Source organism: Lampetra planeri, chromosome 4 (genome assembly GCF_965212315.1).
Source record: "Lampetra planeri chromosome 4, kcLamPlan1.2.h2, whole genome shotgun sequence".
Lineage (NCBI taxonomy): Eukaryota > Metazoa > Chordata > Hyperoartia > Petromyzontiformes > Petromyzontidae > Lampetra > Lampetra planeri.
This window is the reverse complement of record NC_136110.1, coordinates 23,508,416-23,529,916: the sequence shown is the minus strand read 5'-3', so window position 1 is coordinate 23,529,916 and position 21,501 is coordinate 23,508,416. Positions and strand designations below refer to the sequence as shown.

Here is a 21,501-nt window from a genome sequence, read left to right as displayed (position 1 = left end):
TAACCAAACACTTAATATCTCCTGTATAGAGTCCGTTAATAGAATCACACGGGACCCTACGGTCCAATTAGTGCTTTGCTGGATTAGATCTATTCCATATTGACCATAGCTTCAAATGCGAAACACTTTTAACCCAACATCAGTTAAGACAGGGCTTTAACTACACAGACAGCACACTGATGAATGTATCTTGCATGGTAAGTTGATTTCTACATTATTTTGTTTCTGGTGGGAGCAGAAGCACAGTGCTTTGTCCACTGCATTATGAAAATGTGTAACCTGGGTTTGATTCCTGGTCACAGCTATCATTAGTGGTAAGTGATATGTGCACAGGTCCTGACAACCTCATTCATCTTACTGCATAGAGCAGCATGATGAAGTATGGTGAAATAACTAAGACGAATGACTCTACATGTGCAGGCCTTCATCCAGCAGTGGATTGACAAAGCGCTGTACATTCTTCTTGTTCATACCAATATAGAGCAAAATATTTTCTGTATTGTAACATACTTTGAGTAATTACCTCTAGGACTCTATTTGTGTAGGGTTCAGTTTTTAATTCAGTTTTCCCAGAATCAATTTAATTTAATCAATGAGCGACACAATGTTACAAATAATATTTCTGCAATGTACCTCTATCAAATATATACAGTTAAGTCAATGTAATGACTGATGGTTTCTATACAATTCATAATAAACCTATTGGTCACAGCTGACAACCTCTCCAGGAAACCTAGGCTTACTTATTGAACCACTCTCTACACTTTTAAAATTTAGCTTTACAGTTGTTCAATGCATTTTACTCTATCATTACAGTATATATTCCTGAACTTCCTTGCATAATTGATTATAATAACTGTGTTAATTTTGCAATTTTAGTTCCCTTTCATAGACTGGCACTTTCCATAAGAATGGTTCATTTCCATCACTGACTCTGGACTACCAATAGCAATGAGCACCACAACTCAATGATCATATGAGCAGGGGGGATTTTTTGCCTATTTAAAATAGAAATGTTTTGGACACTTGTACCCAATTACAAGAAAAAAATCATCATAGATAATTGCAGGTCATCTCAAAATGCTGCACACAATTAAAATGGATTATCGTACTCCCCAGGTAAGATGAAATATGATTATAAACAGATTGATTATTGCAGCTATTCACAGTCATATTTCGATGAAAAACATTCCTTTTAAATTTCCCCGGCTAAATTTACCCCGCCAACTGCCGAGCATTACTTGATTTTAAGCATCCTGCGGGGGTTCGTCTTAATAAGATTAAAATGTTGAGTTATGGTGTTGACAGGTTTATACAGCAGTGGACTACCCACTGGCACAAAATCTGGAAGTCTTAACTCTAGCTCTCAATTTCCCATTACGTGGACTTTGAAACTAACTGTAACTGTCGCGCTGTTTAAATAGCACTTGAGTTTTCATCTTATAATATGTAGGGGCTAGGTTTTTTGTAAAAGCAAAAAATTAAGTAATTTTATTTATTGAAGATTATTTTTCTCATTCACTAAAAGTAACATTGATTCACAGATCACTGATAGTGTGAGAATTGGAGCATAATAGCTCAGCAGCAAATCTTTCCAAATGTTTGCCACAGCGATGAAGAGATATTTCTAGATAAGCTGCATTGTAAAAGTGACATGTCTGCTCAATTTTTCAGTAAAAAAAACACTTACAATATTATTTAAGGAAATGTATATTCTTCCAACACACCTCGGTGTGCAGGAAATGTACAGACATCCTAAATGGTATTTGAAAATATTGTTTTTGTTGTTAATGTTCCAAGCAATACTTCCACGAGACGCTGGCAAACAATATCTAAACCTCTGCCCTAGCATGTTATTTTACACTGCTAAAGTCACACATAAGCCATTGATTTGAAGATTATTCTCATTAATATCCAGCAACCTTTTTGACGTCCATCTATTTAAACATTTACGGTGTTGTTTTCCAATATTATTTACTATATAGGTGGAAGCTGCTGTGGTGTTACGGTTAGCACACTGGGCTTACAATCCAGGGGTCACAGGTTTGATTCCGTCATCTGAAGCGGAAGTTGAAACAATGTGCACATTCTCAAATCATACTGCTGTCCCACCTCGCAGTATAAATGAGTGCACCACAATGTTGGACGATTGTCAGGCCATGTGTGGTTGGGCAAAGGGTGACTATGCGCCACGGTGTCAAGATGTTAGGTACTTTCGCCTGGTATACAGGAGGTTTCGTGTTCGATCCCGACCCTGACGCCCGTCTATTTGGAGTTGTTCTCCCCGTGGTCACGTGGATTTTTCCCCTCAGCAGCATTTAGAATCATGCGTTTCGAGCATTTGGCTGCTATAAATTTCCACATGATTAGCCACTTTGCTCCGCTATTATTTTTGGCCAGGGCGCTTCTGAAAAAAAGAGGTATATAGCTCAAAAGGGGCCTTAGCTGATAAAATAAAAGCAATAGTTTAGTTTCTAACAAGGCGAGTCACAGTGGAAGGTCAAATATCTGCTGAGTTCGCTCCAACAGGGGCCCATCCGCCTGCAGTAGTACGAGGAAGCAATTCCAGGGCCACACCTTTACCTTTAGTTAATGTAGAGAACATACTAATTATATGCAACTAAAGTTATGCTATACTTTATACTCTAATATTATTTTTCTTCTACCCACGTGACTTTACCGAAAGAACCAAAGAGTATGGATTCCTGCAGTCACGAAAGCTTCACATCAATGCTATACTTTGTTTCTTTTTGTAAGTACTTGACTGAAATAAAACAAACAGAACCAATCAGTACAATTCTACGTGTTAAATAATCATTTTAAAAGCCAATGAAACACAACATTAAGATTACCTCAGAGCCATTGTACTGGATCTTAAATCCTAACGCTGGAAAATGGTGCGGCTGCTGTTTATGTGTAATTTGCATTAAGAAGCACTTAGACATCCATCAATGTCTGGCTCCTGGTCAAGCTGGCTTAATGAAGCTATTGGTTCTTTTAATGTTATAAAAAGGCTACGGCAAGGACGTGCTCACTTAGCTTTACAAATGGTGCACTCCAAAGTCTGTGCAACATTCATAAAGCTACCAAAATAATGGGAGCAAGAAAAACGTGCAACTAAATAATGAACTTATGCTATATCACATGTGGTAGTCGGTAGACAAAAATTATATATGTTTTGAACATGAACATATATCCTGAGTTGTGTTGATTTAATTTAATTTATAAGATCTATGTGCAATATACACACTAGCAAGTGCATCTATGCAAATACACAATGGTACACATTTCACACGTGCAATAAATATTTTTGTTTTCCAATGTCAATGTTTTCTAGAGTTTATGTGGTTTTGCTATTGCTCCTGCATTGAAGGAGCACAGACTACTGTGGTTCACGAGATGGTCCATAGTTTGGGTTGTAATTTGACACTCACTCTGTAGCTTCTTTTTATTTTTCTATTCATGAAGGAGATGTGCATTGTGGTCTGTCGATGTTTTGATGCAGTTGATGGTTACACCAGTGTCTTCGAGGAATGCCAAAGCTAGGAGGTGCGATTTTTTTGTCCAAAATTGGGTATCTATTCTGGCATCCACGACGTACCACTCTGTTTGCCAACATTCTTACACATTGACTTAAAGCTTTCATGACTGCAGGAATTCGTATTCTTTGGGTCTTTCGGTAAAGTCACGTAGAACATTTTGTTTGACCAAAAACTACGACGTTTCGATTTCAACACAAGCAATCGTCATCAGGAGATTGCTTGTGTGGCGATTGGAACGTCGTAGTTTTTTGTAAATTTGTTTTTGTTCTACGTGACTTTACCGAAAGACCCAAAGAATATTTTTCCACATTTTTACAAGATTCTAGGATGGTGACATCATGAATCCAGAAGGGGGATTGGTATCTGAGTCAGCAGCATCGTACATCGTTGAGGTCTCGGTTGATTGGAAGGTGGTTGTCGTTGTCAAGATAACGTGTAAACTCCTTCTTAGTTTGCATGCATCTGTGGATATTTAGCGGCAGATTGTTCCCCAGAACATGGAGCCAGTGTATTGGTGTCAGTTTCAGTGGTCTGCTTATGATGTGCATTTCGGTATTTAACTGTGCATATATCAGTTTTGCGTACGAGCCCCCGGACCAGAGGGTGGGAGTTGGCAGCACATCCGCTGAGGCGCCCCGATTTGTTCGCACATGTTTCTTTTGCAGGGCGATTCTTGATTTGGTCTTTTCACAGAACTGTTTCATGTGGGGCTTGAAGGTCAGACTTCTGTCCATGATAACCCCTAGATTGGAGTGGGTTCATAGTGCACTGGGCTACCACAGGACACATCAATGGTGTCATCTGCTGGTTTTGGAAGGATTTGGTTGGAGCCTCCAGTGACAGCAATATGCCACAAATACAGTTAGTTCAGCTGCCATTCTAATGGCAATGTTCACAAGGTTTGTGCCCTGTGTAGCAAGGACTATGTCTTCTGCATGAATGAATCTGCGAGATGATGTACATGGCAGGTCACATATACGTGTTAAATAGTGACGGTGTGCGTACCAAGCCTTGAGGGAGGCCATTGTTCATACATTTCTTGTGACTCTTTATCAGCGAGGTATACCCTGAAAGTTTGGTTGCTGAGCATTACATTAATTCGGTGTCCAGTGCATGCTTTAGTATGAAACATTAAAGTATTCAATCCCAAACATGATCATCCTGAAATGTAAGCATCCAATGAAAAGTAGCACAATTTCAGAATTGCATGTAACAATCATGAATTCATGTCCTTTTTTCCCTGCAGCAAAATGTGCTTCAACTGTTAATTAATTAACAATTCTGGTAATGTCACAGCATCTGCATGTGCATACATGTTCACTGGTGCAGAATAACCGTGACATTTAGGATGCCACCTTCGAGGTACATGCTGAACAATGGACCAGGGTTGTATAGTTCACAAAATAGGGACAATTTTATTATCTGCTCTACCACATCATCTTGAAATCACCATGGTTTGTTTTGTAACTTGCATTTAATGTTTGGTGATTCAACATGCTGAGTGATATCTACAAACATTAGTTCCCTTCTGAACACTGGGTCTGAAAAAAATAAGACAACAGACCCATATACAGCCATTGCAAAGCAGCAGCATGCTAATTGAGATACATTTTTGGTAACAACACAATGGAAATTATTAAACATTGTAAAAATTAACCCAATGTCATAAAAAACACGAATTATCACAGTGGGGTAGACAATTAATGAGGAATACGATTTCAAGTACTTTTAAAAAGACCATATCATGCTGAATGTATGGCCTCTCATTGATTTATGGATACATTTAAACACGTGACATTGTAAGCAGGAAGGCCAGAATCCTTGAACTACTTATAGAAAATACAAGTATGCATTATATTGTCTGTGCATTCACACTTTGGCAACGGAATTGATGTTTTGTAATCAATGTTTTCTCGTAGGTGTTCAATTTAAAATAAAATGAAACGTCACTCAAACACCCGCATCATTGTAACCATCAAAAGGTCCTGCCCTTTGCTGATGCAACAGCATTACTGTTTTATGTGTGTTCAGTTGCTGGATGTGAATTAACACACTGCCCTGCGGTTTATATAAAGCAGGTTGTATATAAATATATAAAGTAGCCTGTCTATGTATATTTTTTACCACCTGTGCGTGCATGCACCCTATTTAGACCCTTGCCTCAACCTTTTACAAACTTTGTACTAATCAAGGTGACAGGTGAAGAGCATAACCACCATTCTGAGTCATCAATAGTAATGCCAATGGCAGGCTTTAAAATTCACATGAGAACATACTGATGAATTTGTACTGCATGACTTATTTTGAAGCATATATGCTGCGTGCTTCAAGAACTCTGTGTTCTTTTCTTATCAGCTGGTGATCTTCACGATGCACATTCATCCGTGTAATTTTCTTTAGAGCCAAGGATGCTGAATCAAAATTTAAGGCAGCAGCAGTGTTCGAGACCACTCTTTATGGGAGAAGTTTGCAGTAGTGGCAAAGTTACGAGTTTTCAGAAAGCCAAGGAACAAGTGACAGCAAAACCTAGTTATCCTCTTAAATCTGTGCTATCCCTTTTGGTCGATTGCCAGAGATGACATGTGTTTGGTTAAAACAAGTGATAAGGTTGCAAGAGAAAATGGATCTTTCAGATTCACAACTGCCCATTTGTAGAAAAAAAATCCATGCCACACAAAATTACAGAAAAAGTCAATCGTATCTGTATCTGATTTATAATTGTGTTTAAATGTCACTTATGATAATGTATCTTTGTATGCATACTTTCAATATTTAACACATCTACATTGATAGATAACACAATTTGATTTATGTATGATGCTCTTTAAGTATAATTGCTTACATTCTACATTCTCATGATCATATATATTAAGTAATTTAATTGCAGTTTCATGCATATCTATCTTTACATATTAATGCAAAGGCCAAAAATATATTTTTTATGTATCATGAACATCTTTATTGCTGAATTATGTTATAGCGATGGATTTTCATAAAATATGTACAATAGTGATTAGCATTATTTCATTTTTGCCGACATTTTACGAAATACACGTGAATTTTAAAACACACAGAAATTTTACTCATTTGATATAACCAAAGAAAACCCTGCATGACATTTTAAAGAAAGTACTGTCTGTGGTGCAATGTCAATCGTCTTGTGAGGAATGTATTATCAACTGGTGAATCCCAGCAACATGAGCATCCAAAATGACCACCAGTTAATTATCCGAGTGAATGCATTACTTTTGTCCTTGGCAGGATATACAACAAAAATGTCAACGCTGTCACTGAAATCTCTGGAGACACCGAATCTCTGCTCAAGTTTTATACAAAGGGCTTGTGCAACCCACATCAGCGCAAACTATCTACATTGTATAACTGACAGTTGGGAATATTTATGAGACACTCTGTACCCAACATATTTTGTGTCATAGATGACCTCATTGACTGATTTATACCTGAACTGTAAATGGGCACATTTGCCAGGGACAAAAGTGTATCATTGCTAAGTGGTATAAAATTACATAATGCCATTTATTACACTGAGGGTGACCGAAACCTCATGTAGTTTGAAAGGAAAATGATGTATTCACACTGACGAAAGGGTGCCATAACTGAAAGCGAAGTGGTAAAAAAAAAAAATTTGCCCCACAAATATGTTGGAGGAAATAATTTGTCTTTTGTTCTCAATTATATTTATACGTCTTGTAGGCAATGTAAAACAATTATCAACGTGTGGAAAGGGACAACTATATCCCAGACACTTTTAAATACATTAAATATTTATACAAGGGCCATATAGGCCCTTTGAAAAGGTAAAAGAGAATACTGTAGTTGTTAATAATTTACAGCTGATGCAGACTTGCTGGTAGGTCCATGTTGACCTCTGCGATTATTTTAAATATCATTACAAGTGATACAATTAGTGATGGTGGACAAATGCATGATTATCAGTTATGAAATTACCTGTGTGGGTGTTACTTATTTATGCAACTCCTTTAAATATAGATGTCCGTATGCTTATGCACGTATATTATTTTAAAATAAATAATTTCATAGCACTAACTTGTGATGAACAAATAGATAAATGAAAGCTCAAATCAATCGCATCGTCAACATTTGCCATAGCCTGGCCAAAAGTATCATATGTTCCCAATCAAACAAGATTACATTTGTTGCGTGGCCTAAACAAAAAGGTTTGAATACCGAAGTTGTAGTTTTGAGGTACCGAACCATCCCCCCTATGATTGTGGGTTCATGCCCCAAGAGAGTCTGGTTAAATATTTATAATTTTCTCAGGAATAACCTGACTTTAATGTACAGCAAGCTTGGCGGCATCTGTCAGTGATGATTGCACGAAAGATGCACCCGTCACAAAAATGTGTGCTGGTGCTTGATCTTGTTTTTGTTATCTCTGAAAGTACACCCAAGGGTGTAAAAAAAAATAACACTTAGGTTTTTTTTGCGAGATTCTGTGATGTCTCCATGATGTTTACTTGACTTATTACGTTGTCTGTGGCGAGTGGCTGAGGTTTAGTGGTCAGTCCCTCCACTTGTGCTTTTAAGTACAACACATCGTAATTGTGAAAGAACCATAATATGGTATAGTATAATGTGCCTTAAATAAGAATACGTGGGTCGAGTGGTATTACGTATACATTGCATTAGGCCATTGTACAGGTGATACAGGTTTATTTTCCTGTTGATAGTGATCAGGGTGACACTGAAAGTGGGGGCATACATCCTTAAACTAAATTGTTTTCCCCTTTCTTCTGTCCCGTAAATTAACCAAATACTCAGCGCACGCGGACTATGTTAGGAAAAAATGCGGACTCTTATGTTACCAATGTGTCAGTTTTAAAATTGCGATTTTCATCATAATAATGTTTAATAACATGTTTTGCCATTTAGATGGAGGCAGCACGGAGCAGAACGTCTTAGGAAATCATCATGTTCTTGAAAGCACATTGCCATTCGTCATCACAGATTGTACGCTATTCCATTAAACTCATATTAAAAGTACCTGCAATCTCCACAACTCCTGCACTATGTTTCCCTTGCTTGGGTATTAAAAAAAATTGGGAGAATGCCAATTGCATAAATTTCCTTACCTTGGACCCATTCTATACAATATAGTTAAACTAAAAATGGCCTCATCATTGCACTTGCCCAGCGTCACCAATGGATGAATATCCAGTGCAGTCTGAAGTGTTCATTGATTATTATTTTAACCAAACGTTCCTAAGACATCTGTCATTCTCATCACAATTTTCACTCACATTTTTTATAATTAGCTTTGTTTGTAACTTTTGACCATGACAATAAAAATGTTGCAGTTGTTATATATTTAATTCCACTAGAAATAATTATTCTACTTTACAGCCATTTGGGAATCCATTGCTGGATGAAGACCTACGCATGCCATTTCAGTGGTGGAGATGTTTTACCATACTTCACCACGCCGGTCAGTGTCAGTAGGTGAAGGGAGCACACACAAGTGGTTCACATATCACTCATAGCGCAGTCTTCTAATCACTGTGCCACCCCGTGATTGTAAATTTTAAAATCTTTTTCCAGAATCTAATTGGCCGTAGATATTTTGTCGATGGCAGATTGATCATGGTTGATGATGAAGTGGTGATAATTTAATCAATTGTGTTAATTTATAATTGTAATTCTGGATGCGTGCACGCTTTACTTATAATAACGTGAAGCAAATTCAGCAAGACCACGATACAATTAGTTTTTTTTCAATTTAATTGTTACATACGCTACGGCATTGTTGTTTCTAACACCGTTTTCACTTCTTCGAGTCCATGATTTTTAGTCATTCAGTTTTATTCACCACAATTATTTTGTGCCTCTCTCCATCAATACGTCAATGCTTTTACATCATTTCTACGACGTCAAGGTTGGTCATCGTGTTCCTTACCTCAACATCAAGTTGTCCGCATTTGGCTCTCCATCGTAAACAAATAAGAAGTCAAACTCCTCCTCCAAGGCAAACGAGACGAACGTTAACTGGATCCGGTTTTCCTCCTGGCCCAGTATCTTCCAGCTGCAGTTCGCTTTATTTGGATAGCCCTGAGGAAATCCAGGGCTTTCAATAATTCCACTTAATTCTTGCAGAACTCCACCGCAGCTCTCCTGGCCTGTAACACATTGTACATTTATAACACAACTACATTGCAATTTATCGAGCTGCATCTTTGTTGAAAACACTTTTTTTAATAATAAAGGTTATTTTTGAGTGAGATCGTGTAAATACAAATGTGTCGTTAACCCACCACCTCAGGACACAGACAATTAGTAAGGTGTGTCATGTGAATAAAACGTACCAATCAGCTATTACTTCAGCACATCGGTGTGATGGAGAGTAAACCCACAACATTTACACTTGAGTACAACGTTTCGCTCAAAATTACAACCAGCTTCATCAGACAATTTGCCAGAATTGTGAAGAAGTCTTCCTGCTTCCGGTCTTAAAGAGAGCGAAATGACGTCACCACCGTGAACTTATTTTTTTTTTGGGGGGGGGGGGTGTTTGAAAGTTGTGATTGTAAGATTACATGTAAAACTCGTAATGCATTCCTCACGAGAAAAAATATATCAAAGCCGCCGCAGTTCACCACTGACATTAAATATAATCTGTCAGCCCTCACTTTGGGGAAAAAGGATAGAGGGTCTAATAATAGTAATATATATGAGGGAAAGGATTTAGCAGAATAAAACGGGTCATTGGCTCATGCAGCAAAAAAACTATGTATGAGGTTCCATGAAATTGTATTAGGACTCTGCACAGTCTGAATCACTCAGCACAGCTGTTCCTTCATCTCTCCGAATTGGTTGGCCAGTTCTCCCTGTCCATCCATATCTGAAGAATGCATTGTCAATCATGTATATTCTGGCAGGCATGGGTCAAATCAATTAACCCTGACTGTCAAATAAGGTTAAGAGTCCTGTATCTAAAGTAAACTCGTAAAATATCCCAGTGACATTCTACAAGTGCACATTCAACTTTGCGATGCAACGATATTAAATGTGTTCTGATATCGACAGGTGAAATGTGAAAAGCACAATATCATAGAGGTCATTGCTTCATAAATTATCTGAATTTGTATCTGTACCTGAGAAACCATCATGACAGAATTTTGTGTCAGGATACAAGGTGTATTCACTAGTTGCAAAGGTATTTTAGCAATAGCCTCGAATATCAAATTACTGCTTTTCATACTATGTATATTTTAATATCTGATCACATGCCCAAAAGCCCAAAATGCCAAGGAGCCAGAAAAAAAACAGCAATGTGAAAGGTACATTTTTTATTTTTTTCTCGTCAAAAATATAGCACAATTGTTTTTAAAAGGCCGTCTACCGAAAATATTACAACTGTCAAGAGAAGCTGACGCCATTAAATTATGTAAAAATATTAATGCATAATATTGGTAAACATGAATGTCTTAAAACAGCTTTGAGGCAGAGAGGAAATATTATCAGGAGAACCTTTATAAAGCAGTCAGCCATGAAGCCCAATTGTTATTACAACTGTATTTCTCCCACACTCTTTAATGGGGCAAAGAAAGACTTCCAGTATCCCTTTGTTGATGTTAATAGGCCAAACAAAGATTAACTCACCCAAGCCTGTGTCGCTTCTCAAGAGTTGTTGCAGCACTTAGTAATTTCTTTTAGTTATAAAGTGTTCTAATAATTTTGTTTGATCGGTTAACACTTTCAGAAAAAAATACTGGAGAGCTTCAATCGTGTACTAATGACTGATAATGCTATTACAAGCATATCTTTGCCAAAGTGTGGGTACAGTTCTAACAACCCATAGGTAAAAGGTAAAGGTTCAGCGTTGACATTTCTTGCCCATGCCACTAATGACGGATGAGACTCCACTCGGGGGAATTCTAGAGAACCCTACCAGAGGCTATTTAGGCCTACTCTCCCACACTGGGCAAACATTGTGTAAGAGGATTTATACTGGTTAGTCAGTTTAACACGTAGGCTTTCGCGACCAATATCATCCATAAGAACATCAGAGAAATATTAAATTCTCCCAAATGCAACTGTCAGCAGTAGCAGAACATGCGTGCCAACAAGGACACTCAATTGAAAGAAATCAAAATAACTTTAACCGTTCGGATAGCTACCGTCTTAGTACTGCGTGGAAGCGATTCATCAAATAATACATTATTTAAATGCATGCCTACAAACAGCAGCGTACTTCAATAAGGATTACCGTTGGTAGGGCTATTTTAATAAACACAATAGACAGGAAGGACAAGTTCAAAGGGCTCGCATAATGCACATGCATAATGAACGTTGCCTCAGTAATCCCGCCCCCACCCCCATCATTGTGCAAGAGCGCAGAAGTGTGGTCAACACATCTACGCCTCTATATAAGGAACGAAACAGTAAGACTTCTCCACAAATCTGGCTGTCGCCTGATGAAGCTAGTTGTAATTACTGGCGAAACGTCGTGCTCAGTTTGTAAATGTTGTGGCTTGGCTCTCCAACACACCGGTGTGCTGTACTAGTGACGATATTGGCATGTTCTGTTTACGTGACAACCCTTACTAGTTGGCTGTGTTGGGTGATGGTGGGTTTTAACGACACATGTATATATTTACGCGATCTAACCCAAAAACCTCTATCATGGAGGATTAATACTACTGGGTGGGGGAATTTATTAAACTTGCCCAACGTGTGCTTCTGCGGCCATCAGGAAATGTTCTCCATCCGATATTAGGAAGCCACTGAGCTATGCACTTTTACATCTAGATGAAAACGAATTTCTTTAGAACTACTTTTTTGCGTGTAGTTTGTTGTCCTTCCCACACCTACGTATGGTGCGAAATAAGTTAAACATACCTACATGCAATTGTTAAAACTGCTGTGATGGGAGATCGAATCGAACAAGTGACCTCTAGATGTCAAGTCCATTGTGCTAATAACCATTATACCACGGCAGCCTCCCACGATTGAATAATGGCATTCACATGAGAAATTGAGCACACCTACGACAAGACTGATTGCAGGCATTACTTTCTCTATTGCCATGCGCACGTAATGCCTTAAATGTATGCTTTCAGTGTATTTTGTAATATATTGTTTTCATTCTTTTGCAAAAATTGCATTTTGTATGTCGAGTACTGTGACGTTCACACTTGCGTGGCCACTTCACACCATTTACAGCACATTAGCAGTTACATTTGTCACTTGAAGGGACCATTATACTTGTGTTACGGCCTTTAAAATGGTCGTACTTCACCCACCATCGTCTCAAACATTTGCATGCCAAGGGCAGTGCAGTTCTCACGGAAACACCCGTGTTAGGCTGGCTCATCATACCAATCATTAGGTGGCGTTGAACTATGGCGGAGGGTGGAAGAGGCACGGAATAAGAGGCGTGAACCCTGTATGATGAAGCGTGCATGCGTGCCGTACGCGCTGTCCAGAACCGTATTTGATGTTCGCTGTTTTAGTCTTATGGGAGAAGCACCACGCTATTGTATTGTGGTCATTCCACTGTGAACCCAGTGGCATTGCCAACAAAGCACTTTCGTGAAAACCTTCAACAACAAGAGATCCTTTTTTTTCCAGGATACACATGGGTAGTATTTGCCATGATAATAGTGACAACAAATGAAGGTAATTGTTTGCTCAGACTCACCACGAGAGGGAGCTCTAGACACCCCCTTTAAAGAGTATTCGGCCGACCCACGCTGGCCAGATATCTTGAACGATGAGGGAGCACTCACACTTTACCCTGCCGCATGCGGTCTACCAATCGACAAACGCTGGCCCCAGTCATTTATACTACGGGGTGGACAGAGGCTGGTGGGGTGGGGCTGTTTAAGGGAATTTCCCGTTGTTTAAAACTGCCGTGCACTAATGGCTGAGAAATGTCAACCCTATTTACTGAAGTAGATTTTTTTTTAAATAGCATTGACGTGGGGTGATTTTGCTTTAGATATAGACATTTGTCCAGGTTCATGATTGTGGAAACATATACATGTATACCTTTGTGCCTGGGTTTGTGTGTATGCTTGCCAATTTCCCCAGCAGTGAAAACACTGTTCGATTCCCACTTGCGACAAACACAAGTGATGATTATTCGAATCGGTCCTGGGCCTCCTCTCGCCTCAATTGAGTACCTTGAGTGATGTGTAAAAGCCCCGTGTGCCGTTCTGGCCTTCATTGTGGCTTGCTAACAGCACTTGCACCAGCAGTCTGTTCAGACTATATGGGGGATCTTTGCATTTATGATAGTGGTTCTCACACTGTGTTAACATCCGAACAATGTTGGCTCAATTCTCCGCCAAAGACAACATTCGTGGCAAGAATCATCTTAAACATGTCTTAAGCCTGCCCTAGATCACCTCGGTGTTTCAAGCCTAAATGAGAAACCATTGTTTTCTGCGTGTTTGTGTGTGTAAGCCATATGGGATATTGCTCTTGATAGGGGTGTTAAGAGCATACACCTCATTTGCATGCAAACAATATTACTTTTTAAAAATCCTCCCTAAAACACTCTTTTCTCTTCCCGATCGACTGACTAAATTTAGCTAGATTTAATTCTAATCCTGTCACGCAGCATGTTGGCAGTGTTGCATTTTTTCTGCTTATCACTTCAAAGTGTGCCATTTTCTGCTTTTTGTTTTAGTCCAATTAGAATGCCAAGCAGACCAAGTGCTACCAAATTGTCTTCTGTCTCCAAGGCAAAGGTGTTTTTGTTGTTGTTCAATTGCTATTTTCTCTTTATAAAGCAGTGTTTATTCTTTCATATGGCAAGGTGAAATTTGCAACAATATACGTGTATACTATTGTATAAGACAAAGATCCCCCGTATAGCCTGTAAAAGACTCTTGGGGCAGGTGCTGTTAGCGAGCACCTATGAAGGCCGGCACAACACACAAGGGTGGCCACAGCACTGCGTCCCGGCCGCGTTTTGCCCAGTGGCGATGTTTACACACCGCACCATGTACTAACTTAAGGCTGAGTCGACCTTAGGGGAGGCCCACGACCGGTTCAGATATTCGTCACCGGTGTTGGCCATGAGCGGGAATCGAACTCGGGTCGCCAGGGTCCTAGCGCAGCTCGTTAACCACTACACCACCACTCCCTTATACTACCCTATACTATTATATGCACACACAAACAATGCACAGTCAGACAAGACAACGAATGTCGTAAACCGGATATTGGACATTGGCCTGTCGTACATTCGGCATGAACAGCAATGCTATTTCACGCAGTTCATAATGGCTGTGTAGCACGTGACCCCTGCCAGAAGTACTTTCGCAAACGTTCAGGCAGCCAGGTAATTCAACGCAAAAAATCTTACAAGTCTACGCTAGCCCACAGTATGCAGGTGGTACCGAGTGTTTATGTAGTGCTGCAAAGAGGTTTGTGGGATGTGCAATGAGTGGAAGACCACATGTCTGGGAAGCGTCCCTTGCTATGGCACATTACAATGTGTTACAGGTAGCTGTGATACGTTGCCTTGAGGTTCGGTTGGCAAGAGAGGAAGTCACGTGGGATCGAAATGTAACCCCTGAGAGAGATGGGGTAGTCAGGCAGAAGGTGATGTCTAAGGCTGCTCAGAACACAGATTGCAGTTGGGAAGTGTGAAAATAAACAAACAAAATGTGTGTATATATAGAGACAATGCGCCGTTACAATAGCTGTTTATAATGGCATCCAATAAAAGCCATCAGTCTCATTGGCATGCCATTCCAGTGCAAAGAATATTGCTGACCAGTCAGAGCATGCACACAATATGCTTCGAGAATTCCCCGGTGCTTTAGATTGTGCATGGGTGAGCAGTAATCAAGACTTTTTATCTGCCATGCAGCCTCGCAGTACTGTAATTGAGTTCCCATGCCACGTATTAGCACGTCACAGACTCAGGGCCACACACTTTGAATAAAAGGGCCAGTCTGTGACACCTTCAATTACAGTGTTATTAAACATTCCAGAATAAAAAAAAACATTCATAAGGAGCCACAATAAAGAGGAAATGTGTTTCCCCCCCACCTATTCTTCCTGTTCACAGCGTGTGTTCCCTCTATTCTCTCTATGTAAATGTTTAGTGTTTACCAGGAAAGCGTACATTACATTTAAATTCTCAATGCCAAGCTGACCATTTTTTTAAGGGAAAGTTTGTTATGGCTAAGTAAACATCAGTAGCAACCTAAATGGATTCAGAAAGCCCGATTCACATGAAACTTCTTTGTGCTGTCGAACTAACTCAATTCCCTTGGCTTTAGTCACATCTGGCACGTACATTTGCATACATCAGTCTAAATCAGTTAATGCCTTCAATCCCAGTGTTAGTGCTGTGTGATGCTAATGTGCACTTGCTGTTGTGTGGATGCACGGTAATGAATGCTCCTTCCCAACACTGCAGGAAGGCAGAATTCACCCGTCTGTATTTTTTTTTATTTAAGTCACAGACCCACTACTTGGGAGTTCTATTTAAGTGTGTTCGTGACATTTCGAATGGTTGAACGTCAGCACTTCAATCTACTTTGGCACGAGCATGCCAACGTGGCTTTATTGTTTTCAATCTTTGCAGCCCATAGAAAGCATTGTTCTTCTCGGCGAGCAAGTAAAATGGAAAAGTTTTCTGACAGGTGGCTGAGCTACCTGCACAGTTTAGCTGTGTCTACACTTTTGCTCTCAGTGTTTGTCATTACTCTTCCCCACGTGATTTTTCTCTTTAAAAGGTGGTTTACTATGGAGTTATTTATGTTTATGGAATTTCTTATCGGTGTACTGTATTTGTAGGGTGGTTTGGTTCGTGCTGAAGAGGATACTATAATTAGAGATCCTCAGGAAAGTGCGTGTGTGTGTGTTCCAGTTATTATTCATCACAGTTCTACATCTAAAAATATCTGTCTATGTGTGCGATTAAAATGTATATTATTCACTCGAAGCATTTTGTTCTGATAGATTATGTGGAATAGTAAATTGGATCCATTTTGTTCATAATAAAACTTGAGACAAGATCCAGGCCATGTGATGATCTATATAAAATACAAATGTAAAAACCCTGCAGCACACACCTGTATTATCAACCATTTCTTACAAGAGCAATTTATTTCTCAAGTTAATAAAATGTGGTTTTAGTCACGTATGCCCTATGGCAATTACAACAAAGCCATCATTAACATGAGAAACATAACGGCATTCATCAGATGGCTACGTACGTGTAATGATATGGCTGAAGCACCCATGAGTGAGAATGCAACTTTGGAAATGAATATGAAGGGGAACTGAAATGCAGTGATTTACTGATGCTCGTGCACAGACAAGCTTATAGATATATTGCACATATAATGGCCTTGAATGAAGCTAAAGCAGAGCACATTTCTGAGAGCAGGGACACGGAATTTCTGCTGTTTACAGTGATGCACCTCCACAAAACTGCAAACGCAAATGTTTATCGCGTCAGGGATGAGGACTACAAAAATATGAAAAGGCACGAGCCAATTAAATCCGTTATTTAGTTTACTCAGAAAATTCTGACCAACATTGTTTTAACAAAATGACTTGTTATAATAATAATGATACATGAGTGAAATTACACACGTATAAATTAATTAAAACGTATTGGTTCCCCAGATGTCTTCGCAAACACTGCTGCAACGCTTCATTAAAAATAATGAGCAAGCAGAATTCACTGGCCAACAACAATGATATGAGAACTCATCTCATATATATATAGCATCTCTCCCAAATATGCAGTTATTATATGAAAACAGGAGCACAATCGTCATTAGCGAATAATCAATAATAACGGTAATATTGGTATGCATACAACGTTGACCTGTCAATAGCATAGCAGAGGTGGTAAATCTGCACACATAGTTAGTGATGTAGTTGGAATGTTTTTTGTGATTGATCCAAGATGAGTTTGTAAAATATTGGATATTATTCATAGCGATATTAGATGTTTTCCTCAAAAACATTTTTAAAAATCAAGGCGTGAACTTACGTGGAGAAAATTATTAATTTGTTGTTGACAATCCTCACGACAACCAATGGAAATTAAAAACAGAAATTGATTGAAGAACTTAATACATAAGGCTGTGAAGTTGTGTTAAAGATAAATATGGCCAGGTCACTTGTGAAAAAGAAGGTAATAGCTCAGTGGGATTTACCTGGGAAGGTAAAACATTTTGTTTTGTTTGTATAAATGTTCAAGTGATTTGCTTACCTTTCCTATACTGTGTATGCCTGTCGTGTTTTATATTGTTTGTTGTAATGTTCTGACCTGCACCTACTGGACATCTGTAAAAAAGAGCTTTATAGCTCATCGGATTTCTCCAGTATTAATAAATATTCTGATCATTAAATCTCAGTTAAACAAAAGTCAAACACAAGAAGATTACCTAACAATTAAGGGTATATTTTGGAGGGACACAACTGAAGCTGTATACCTATGGCAGTTATTGAAGGTGGGCTGTGGTCAAAATGATGAATATGCCAATGTAGGAATGCCCCTTAGAAAACTGAGTTTAATACTGCGATTAAAAAATAACACCGAATAACGTTTAGAACCAGTGTGCTGCATATTACCAGCTATGATGGATGTATCAGAACAGACATTGACAAATACAAGGGAAATATTGTACAAGCTAAAAAGTACACAGAGACGCACAGAGAGATACATATCGGGCATTACATCTGAGCGACAGAAAGATAAACCACAGATAAGGGAACAAAGGCAAATCAGAGATATCTTAACAGCTGTTAGGAAGACAGGACAAGCTGCTCGGAGTGTTGAAGGTCAATGGACAAGAATGGTAACGGAGTGGCAGTCAGGGCAGGGAGGACTCATGAGAAGACATCCACCATGGAAATGGAGTGATACGTTCATAGACTGTGGAGCTAGATGGGTTGTGACATCACGGGACCATTGGAAGTGTTGATGACAGCCATGCAACAGTAGAGGAGAACACGGCCATCGATGATGACGATGATGATACTTGGTTAGGGCAAAGTGGTGGCTATCGCTAAAAACAGCGGTGAGTGACACCAATGGTATCTTAATCGGTTTCGGGCACCCCCTTCACCAACTTCAATTGACTATCTTGATTTGAAGCTTTCGTGACTGCAGGAATCCATACTCTTTGGTTCTTTCGTTAAAGTCACGTAGGTATGAAATGAAATAAATCACGACGTTGCGATCGCAACACAAGCGGTCGTCCTCAGGCGGAAACAATATAATCCAGCAGTGGAACTGCTGAACCAGCGAGAGAGCAGCTACAACAAGGTTATATATGTGGCGATGGGCAAGCAAGCGGGGTCTTAGCTGGAAAGGACTAGTATGGTGAAGTGTAGCCAAAACAAACCCGATCACCAACAAAAATGGTGTCGTCTTCATATATGCATGTACGTATGTTGAACTTCTTTCGCACCGTACTTAGGCCCACCATGCTGGAAATTACATTATAATGATGAATGCATAAATTGGCTGTGCTCATTATGTTATGTGTTAGGTGGAGTTTTATTACAAGTACGATGATTCATACCATTGCTTGAGGAACAAAAAAAACGCCTAATACTGACTGCACTGTTATAAACTATTTAAGTAGGCTTAGTACGTTGCTTGATTTCAAATTAGTTTCCAGCACCCGTGAGTGTGTTTTATAGCTAGATAAGAGTCAACATTATTTTAAGAATAAGGCACTAATCATAAGCAGCCATGTTGTGTTTTTTTTTTCAAACCCTGGCATCTTGATATCTAGAAGGTGCAACATTTTTTTGACTGAGCAAAGCCACACTGAGTGCTCAGACTATTTTTCAGGAGAGTCCTGCATTGGGATGTTTGACCAACACCAACGATATTCTATGCTTGTACCTTCCGGAGGAAACCAATGCAGAACCGAGCAAGAGCTTACAAACTCGACGCAGAAAGGTGCCCGGGTCAGGAAAAAATACCTCGGTTATTTTTGCGATGAGGCAAAAGTGTTACTACTCTGTCACATAGATGTGCGATTACGCAAATGTCAAATCCCATTTTGAACACCGCATAAAAATGAGCAATGTCTGTGCGGCGCCTTGTGTGACGTTATGTTAACATTTCATTATCCACTGCCACCCACATAGTTCGTGCTATATTATGTAACCTATAGAGCTGAAACACTTTTTGGTATTCACTTGACATGCTAGTGTTAAACTAAGCTGTGCTAATTAAACGACACTCCATTCAATGGTGCACAGCAGAGACACAAAAAAAGTGCATTTGCTTCTTTCCAATCTGTACAAAGTTCCTGCTCCCAATTATATGTACATTAAACAAATTATTTAATGTAACATAAATGGCAATGCTCTTCATATGTGTGCGTGTTAGACTTTGAGTATTTGCCTGACTTGTTGGACAGAAATATGTACATCTCATGAGGAAATTAGCTTGCCTTTAAATTGGATGTCTCTCTTAGAGTATATGGGCTTGATAATAGTATGTTAACGGTAGGCAAATGTCCACTCCAAGTCAATAATAGCAACAGTTAAATACATCACATTTCAATGGATGTTACAACAGCGACCATCAAACCACATTTCATGGTTTGTCATCACGTAAATATATTAGAAGTTTGCAAATGATGAAGGTGATCATGCAGAAACACGTCTGGCCAGTAAGATATGCCTCCTGTGTCGAAACACTAAATAAGCAAAAATCGTCAAACGAAGATTCATGACCTTGTAAAAGCAACGAAGCAGTCGCAACCAATATCATTAACCCACATATGTGTTTAAACCTAGAGCGATCTAGTTCAACAGACACTGCATAATAATTTGCCTAACCTCTGAGAGATAGACGCGTGAGTCACTGCAATTTCAATTGCACAACATTCTTCATCTATAAAAAGGGGTGAACTAACTGCTGCAAATTTGCCCGCATTCATATTTATGTGAAAAGAAGAATGAAATGGCAAAAATGCCACTCGCTCAGATGCACTGACCCTCCTAAATACTCTCCGGGACATGTGCTTCAAATGGTAACTAGCGGCTCACCACAGCAGTGCTTGCAAGGGAACCGTATTCAAACGACACCACCAAGGACACCCGTGTACGAGCTGGCAGGACACACTGCAACCAGACGCAGAGCTGACCCAAGGCAACGTGATTGTGCTTCTAAGAAGCAAGGTCGCGAAGTGGAAACGTTTTCCGTGAAGCTGAAGCAAACTTGCAGAGGATGCGTGGGTACAAATGAGAACCTTTGAAATAAGTTGGAGGGGGATGTGTGTGTCTGTGCATCCCATCTCATCGTTGCTCAGTAGCAAGGGCTGCAGCGTATTCACCTTCGTTTGATACAGCACCGGGTTTTCTTACCTTGAAGATAAAATAACTGTACAGTAAAAGGGCCAATTTACCAACATTGACAATTTGGGAAAATGCTATTTCAAATTTGACACAGATTTATAATGCCAACGTATAATTACCAATGTTTACCATCAGTCAATTATGCAGTATTCTTATACCCTGAAACATTTCCAAGTAGAGGTAAGATGTATAAATCATCTATGCACATTTGGTAGATTATCTAGGAGTAAACTAGCAGTTAATCTGCAAATAACCTGCCTATTAATCAATGTTCTAAAGCATACAATATACGTGCACCTAAATAACTAAATGGGGGTTATGGTGGCTCAGTGGTTAGTGCATTGCATCTGCACCTGGTTACCCAATTTTGATTCTTGGAAACGGCTAACATAACTAGTGATTGATATCGGAACCAGTGCTGATCCACAATCCGACCTTCATCTCGCACTGATCGGTATGATGAAGATTGGTCAAACAATTTCCACGACCGATATGGCATAGGGAGGCCTTTATCCTCACCAAAATTGTACTCTAAATTGTATGTTATACTGTATTATTATTACTAGAAAAACAAGCAGCATTTCAGTCTTTGCGGTTTCAGCAGTGCTCAAGGCAT

The 21,501-nt window shown here is 39.3% G+C and overlaps 1 protein-coding gene across 1 annotated transcript in view; it reads right to left on the bottom strand.

Annotated features, from left to right (window-relative positions):
• Positions 1 to 21,501, bottom strand: part of LOC144717850 (CUB and sushi domain-containing protein 3-like) — a 449,456-nt gene that overhangs the window by 411,126 nt on the left and 16,829 nt on the right. The window contains exon 2 of the mRNA XM_078593564.1: positions 9,478 to 9,697. Within this exon, the coding sequence (XP_078449690.1) occupies positions 9,478 to 9,697 (220 nt within the window). The remainder of the gene's footprint in view (positions 1 to 9,477; positions 9,698 to 21,501) is intronic.